This window comes from Musca autumnalis, unplaced genomic scaffold (genome assembly GCF_047663935.1).
Source record: "Musca autumnalis isolate F117 unplaced genomic scaffold, ASM4766393v1 scaffold_2, whole genome shotgun sequence".
NCBI classification, from domain to species: domain Eukaryota; kingdom Metazoa; phylum Arthropoda; class Insecta; order Diptera; family Muscidae; genus Musca; species Musca autumnalis.
This window is the reverse complement of record NW_027411755.1, coordinates 173,296,651-173,304,052: the sequence shown is the minus strand read 5'-3', so window position 1 is coordinate 173,304,052 and position 7,402 is coordinate 173,296,651. Positions and strand designations below refer to the sequence as shown.

At 39.3% G+C, this 7,402-nt stretch overlaps 1 protein-coding gene across 1 annotated transcript; it reads right to left on the bottom strand.

The window, feature by feature from the left end:
• Window positions 1–4,458: 4,458 nt before the first annotated feature.
• Window positions 4,459–5,058, bottom strand: LOC141392452 (uncharacterized). The gene has a single exon (XM_073965390.1). The coding sequence runs from the start codon at window positions 5,056–5,058 to the stop codon at window positions 4,459–4,461; it is 600 nt and encodes a 199-aa protein (XP_073821491.1).
• Window positions 5,059–7,402: the final 2,344 nt, after the last annotated feature.

Genomic DNA, 7,402 nt, shown 5'->3' with positions numbered 1-7,402 from the left:
CTTTTTAAAGTTGAAAACACCAAACGTAAAATAACTTTTTTCATCCACACTTGAATGTGGTATAGCGCAAACTAAAACAAAGTTCTTGAACATCGATTGATGTAGCTATGAAAACTGTGGTTGTTTTGCAAAGAGAGAGTAATTTTGCCTACACGTGTTTTCTGCTTGTTACATACACACACAACCACAATACCAGCACACAATGAACAACAATACAAAAAATAACTAAGAACTGAGAATAGCATTCTTTTTAATGCGAATGAATATTTATGCATACCAACGGCAATCGGCGACAGTAGCGAATTTGTGTACATTTGGTGCCGCTTCTGCTAGTTTTTGTAAATATTCGTGCATACATATTTATGTATGTGACTCCATACATACATATGTATGTAGCCAATATATGCGTTCTTTTTGTGATTGTCAAAAATATAATTTGTTTAAAAAAGACAAAATAATTAGAAGGCAAATGTTATAAAAAAACAGATAGAATACATACAAATGCAAAAAGGGTGATAATACCTATACATCTATATATATAAAAGAGCTTAGTGATAAGTGAGTGAGTGACTGACAGATCATCGCCCAGACGAAACGGCTGAAGCTAGAAGCTTGAAATTTGGAGTGTAGGTTGCTGTTGGTATGTAGGCATGAGATAAGGCTCGGTTTTTGGAAATTCGAACTGGAAGGGTACGAAAAGTACTAAAAGGTACTAAATATGGTACCCTTTGTATAAGGCAAACGGGAAGAGCTAGAATTCTGAAATTTTGAATGAGGGTCACTGGTGGAGAGTTAGAAAGATGTACCAAAGAGTTTTAGGAATTTCGACCTATAAGTGTACGAAAAGTACTAAAAGTTATAAAATTTAGTACCAGTTGTATATTTTGAACGGCTATAGCTAGAATCTTAAAATTAGGTATGGAAATAAAGGTTGGGAAGTGGTGTTTATGAAAGGAAATTCGTACTCATGTGTACGAAAAGTACTAAAGTGTACTAAATTTAGTACAATTTGGATTTGGGTGAACGGATAGAGCTGGAATCCTGAAATTTGGAAATTAATTACTTTTGGAGTGTATGATTGAGTTAGTCTTGGAAATTTATACTTATGGGTACGGAAAGTACTAAATGGTACTAAATTTGGTACAATTTAAATTTAGTTGAACGGATAGAGTTGGAATCCTGAAATTTCATATTAAGGTTACTGATGGAGTGTAGGATTGAGGTAGTTTTGGAAATTCATACTTATGGGAACGGAAAGTACTAAATGTACTAAATTTGGTACAATTTATATTTGGGTGAACGGATAGAGTTGGAATCCTGAAATTTGGAAATAAGATTACTTATGGAGTGTAGGATTGAGGTAGTTTTGGAAATTCATACTTATGTGTACGAAAAGTACTAAATGGTACCAAATTTGGTACAATTTGGATTTAGATAGATATGGAAACCTGAAATTTTGAATTAAGGTTACTGATGGAGTGTAGGATTGAGGTAGTTTTGGAAATTCATACTTATGGGAACGGAAAGTACTAAATGTACTAAATTTGGTACAATTTATATTTGGGTGAACGGATAGAGCTGGAATCCAGAAATTTGGAATTAAATTACTTTTGGAGTGTAGGATTGAGTTATTCTTGGAATTTTATACTTATCGGTACGGAAAGTACTAAATGGTACTAAATTTGGTACAATTTAAATTTAGTTGAACGGATAGAGTTGGAATCCTAAAATTTCGAATTAAGGTTACTGATGGAGTGTAGAATTGAGGTAGTTTTGGAAATTCATACTTATGGGACCGGAAAGTACTAAGTGTACTAAATTTGGTACAATTTATATTTGGGTGAACGGATAGAGTTGGAATCCTGAAATTTCGAATTAAGGTTACTGTTGGAGTGTAGGATTGAGGAAGTTTTGGAAATTCGTACTTATGGGTACGAAAAGTACTAAATTTGGTGTAATTTGGATGTGAGTGAACGCATAGAGATGGAATACTGAAATTTGGAATTAAAACTACTTTTGAAGTGTGGGATTGCGGTAATTCTGAAATTCGTACTTATAAGTACAGAAAATACTAAATTTGGTATAAATTGCATTTGTATGGAGAGATAGCGCTGGAATCCGGAAATTATAATAAATAGTAAATAATCTATATATATATATAAAAGAGCTTAGGGAGTGAGTGAGTGACTGACATATCATCGCCCAGACGAAACCGCTGAAGCTAGAAAGCTGAAATTTTACTGTGGGTTGCTGTCGGTGTGTAGGGGTGAGATAAGGCTGGGTTTTTAAAATTCGACCTAGAAGGGTACGAAAAGTACTAAAAGGTACTAAATATGGCAAACGGGAAGAGCTAGAATTCTGAAATTTGGAATGAGGGTAACTGATGGAGAGGTAAAAAGATGTACCAACGGGTTTTTGGAAATTCGACCTATAAGTGTACGAAAAGTTACTAAATTTGGTACCAGTTGTATATTTTGACCGGATATAGCTACAATCTTCATATTTGGTATTGGAATCAAGGTTGGGAAGTGGTGTTGACATAAGGAAATGATTTTGGAAGTTCGTACTTATGTGTACGAGATGTACTAAATGGTACTAAATTTAATACAATTTGGATTTGGGTGAACGGATAGAGCTGAAAACCTGAAATTTGGAATTTAGATTACCGCTGAAGTGTACGATTGAGATATGGGGGTTGTTTGTGTAGAGCGATTGGGGAAAAAGAAAGATAAAATAAAACAAGCGGTATCAGTTCTTTTAATAATAAATAAATTTGCTGGTTTATTGAATTGTGCTTGTATATCTTTTCAACAATAAGTATACCTTTTTTCTATGTTGCTTAGTGGCGTCAGAGGCCTTTATGGTTGCAATGACAAAAGACAAGTGAACGCAGAGGTTCTGAGTGACCGCTGAGGATCTCATGTCTTTACTAATACAATTACATATAATTTGAGTGAGAGTTAGAAGTACAAGTGTAACAAGGTGAGCACACCTACAACAACCACTGCCCAGCGGCGATCCGCACACTACAGTTTCCGTCAAGGGAGGTGTAGAGGAGATGCCAGTGCGCCAATCAGCATCCGTGATTGATCGAGCTAGGGAAGTTGAGGGACAAAGTATCGAACTTATACATTTGCCGCCCACCTTGATACATATAGGTGTGTATCAACATAGCAAGCTATAAATAAAGATTAATATGCAAATTAAAATATAATACATAATAAAGCAAGGACGTAAGTTCAGTTAAGATGTGAGCATTTTATTATTTCATTTCCAATTCAATTCTTGATAAAAAAAAAAAAATATTACTAAATATATTAAAGATTTACTGGACCCGTTATAATCCAACCAAATGACGTATACTGAGCCGTAGGTAGACCCGGTTGCATCATCATTCGAGACGTAATTATTTTGTAATAAATTTCTGGACCCAAAACCATCGCTATTGGACCAGAACAGTCAAATGAAGGGTCTGCGAGTTCAAGACCGATAAATGCCTCGCGAACGGAAGAAGGAACCGACATTGGTGGTGTTACCCCGCAAGTGATGTTTGCCACACTGGCAGTAACGAATTGTCTCTGACCGGGATCAAAACGCGACGTAATCATAAAATCGGCGTATGTCATGTTATTCACTTTGGTTGTAGGCCAGCGAAGGTCGTTGATTAAGGACGCGCAAACCTGACTTACTGAACAACAAGGGTCTAATAAAGCCCGGACCGGAACAGTAGACCGAGGTAAACAAAGGTTCACACGCAAGGTAGGGGTTAGGGACAATACGCGACGTATAGGCAAGACCGATGTCGGTAAAATGTGGGGTGGCGGCTCTGGAAAGATACCTCGGGGCACTATCCATCTCGATGAGGTTTGTGTCCTGTCTGAGCTAGACGGTTGGTGCTCGTGCAGGATCGAGTGATGCTTTTTAGCACAGTGTTTGCAACGCTGAGGTACCGGACAGACCTTCGAGAGATGATCAGGGCGCAGACAGTTGTAGCAGTAGCGGTGGTAAATGACCGTACGTACCCGTTTCTCTACAGACATTCTCCTGAATACCATACATCTATGCAGAGGATGGAGCTGAGAACATAAACGACACGGTATCGACGATCTGGTAGAGGAAGACGCAAGATGCGAAGGCGTTGAGCTACCCTTACGAGCACTAGTAGCAGGTTTTATTAGTGCAGCATTGGCACTTTTAGGAGGTATGACCTCAGGGGAAACTGTTGTGGCCGAAGTATTAGGAGCGGCGTCGGTGACATTCGCGTCCCTAGCAGGAACCACAATGGGTGCAGGTATCTCCTCAGTGGTAACCCTCATTTCTGCTTCCACTTCTCTATCGGACATCATCTCCTCGTCGTAGTCGGAAAAGACAACCTCCGGAAATAGTTCTTGTTGGGATGACATAACTAACACACATAACGAAAGGGGACAACACGAAAGAGAGAGAGCGGAAGTAAACTTAATTGTGTAGTACGACTAATTTCACGACTGGTCGCCTAACAATACCCTGAGCTGTTCGAATGTCTACAACGCGAACTTTGCCGTCACTACCAGGATGAGTCTCTATCACACGTCCTAATTTCCAAGAAGTAGGAGGCAATTTTTCATGCCGAATGACAACCAGATCATTGACTTCGACATTTCGCTCCGGATGTTTCCACTTATAACGCTTATTCAAATTAAACAAATACTCTTCTTTCCACCTAATACAAAATTGATGCGTCAAAGCCTTCAATTTTCTATACCGATTGACTAAACTCAATGGCAATTCTTCAACTAGAGGTTCTGGCGGAGCAAGAAGAGGTGCACCTATAAGAAAGTGACCAGGTGTGAGCGCGACTAATTCATCCAGACTATCGGACATAGGATATAAAGGACGAGAGTTTAAACATGCTTCGATGCGAGCTAAAATAGTCGAAAATTCCTCAAATGTGTACGACAAGGTCTTGACATGCCGATAAAAATGCTTCTTGAAACTTTTGACAGCTGCCTCCCAAAGACCACCCATGTGGGGAGCGCCAGCTGGTATAAATTGCCATGTAATTTCCTGATACCCCATAGTGGAACAGACAGTATCACGACTCTCGCGAAGAAATGTTCTAAAGTTTTTCTCGAATTCATGTGAAGCGCCAACAAAATTAGTCCCGTTGTCCGAAAAGATGGATTTAGGACAACCACGACGCCCTATAAACCGATAAAAGGCTGCTAGAAACGAAGCCGAAGATAGATCTGAAGCAGCTTCTAAATGTACTGCTTTGGTCGTAAAACAAACAAAGACACATACGTATCCTTTTGTTATACGGCAAGCACGACCTGTAAATGATTTAATATCAAAGGGGCCAGCAAAGTCTATCCCTGTTGTAGTGAAAGGCCTATTAATCAGGGTCCTTTCAGGCGGAAGGGCGGCCATAATCTGTGGGAACGATCGGTTTTTCTCTAGCCAGCAAACCTTACAACGATTAATGACTGTGCGGATAAGAGTTTTTACCCGTGGAATCCAAAATTCCATTCGAATAATTCGCAACATAAGCTGATTACCGCCGTGAACAGTCTTTGAATGTGCGTATTCAACCAGAAGACGAGCAAAACGACAACCGTATGGTAAAATAATGGGGCGCTTTTCATTCTCGGATAAAGTTGGAGAATTAACTAGCCGACCATTTAGACGCATAACACCAAAGTCGTCTAAATTAGGGTTCAACACAAGAAGGGAACTAGAGGATGGTAAAGGCCGTTTATCCATAAGATGTTTATACTCCTCTGCATAGTAAAACTTTTGTGCCAACATGGCTAAGTGATTTTTAATCATTCTGATTTCATCAGAGCTTGGAATTTTACAATTGAAACTATATGCAGGTCGATGCCGGGGGTGAGTTTTATGGATGAAACGGTACATGTACGCTAAAACTCGCAAAGCTCTATCAAGTGAAGAAAACCGCTCTAAGATGTCTTCATATTTCGTAAAGAATGAAAAATGTGTTTTGACACTACGGGTTTCCAATTCAGTTTCTATGGGAGTTAGATCTGATATTCTGGAAGCAAAGTTATCTAAGCTCAACCAACTAGGACCTTTCCACCAAAGGGAACTATTAGCAAGTTCTAAAGGCGATACTCCACGGCTTCCCAAATCCGCCGGGTTGTCCTCAGACCTAACATGGAACCAATGACCATTTCCTACGTTTTGTTGGATTCGGCAAACTCTGTTGGCCACGAAAGTGGTCCAGGTAGTGGGAGTTTTTCGCAACCAAGCTAGCACAATTGTGGAATCGGTCCAACAGTATATTTTATTAATTGGAATTTCTAAGTCACTCAAAATGGGCTTGAGGAGTTCCGATGCCAGAACAGCACCACATAATTCCAAGCGGGGTAATGAAATGGACTTAATAGGGGCTACTCTTGTCTTAGAAGCTAACAAATGTACACTAATTTCACCAAGTGGATTTTTTATTCGCATATATATTACCCCCGCGTATGCTTTCTCCGAAGCATCAGAGAATACATGTAGTTCAGCCAAACAGTTTGGTTCATAACGAACCCAACGTGGAATTGAAATGGAGTTGACATGAGGATAATTTTCAACAAAACTGTGCCAAGAATTTTTTGTAGTAGGAAGAAGCGAATCGTCCCATGCAATATTATCTAACCACACTTTCTGCATAATAATTTTCGCCACGACAATAACTGGCGATAACCAACCTACGGGGTCAAACAATTTGGCAATATGGGATAGAACTTCCCGTTTGGTATAGTTTAATTGGTTAGGAATAGGATTTACGCAAAAATAGAAAGAGTCTAAACTGGCGTTCCATCTTATACCCAACGGTTTGGAACTACTTGCTTCGACAAAAGAAAGAACCTGAGCGTCAACTAAATGGTCAGGGGGCAAACGAGCAAGCACAGATTTATCATTTGAGGTCCACTTCCTCAAGTCAAATTTGGCAGTGGATAAAGAGGCAATAAGTTGGTCACGAGCAAGCAATGTGGTTTCTAGGTCATGAGCGCCCGCAAGGACGTCATCAACATACATACTTTTACGTAAGATATTTGAAGCCAAGGGATATTCAGATTCGCAATCATCAGCAAGTTGGAGCAAAGTACGAATGGCCAAATAAGGCGCACAATTTACTCCAAAAGTGACAGTTTGCAATTCGTAATCTGTAATGGGGTCATTTGGGGATTCTCTAAACAAGATTCTCTGTAGTGAAGTATGTTGTGGGTGAACGCGTATCTGACGATACATTTGCGTTATGTCACAGTTAAACACAAACCGGAATAAGCGCCATCTCAATATTAACAAGACTAAGTCTGCTTGGAGAGTTGGTCCCACATGAAGAATGTCATTTAGACTTATACCAGTAGAAGTTTTATTTGATGCATTAAAAACTACGCGCAATTTGGAAGTC

What these genes read in the sequence shown, in the direction of transcription:
- LOC141392452 (XM_073965390.1), bottom strand. Translation starts at nt 5,058, where the DNA reads ATGGGGTATCAGGAAATTACATGGCAATTTATACCAGCTGGCGCTCCC.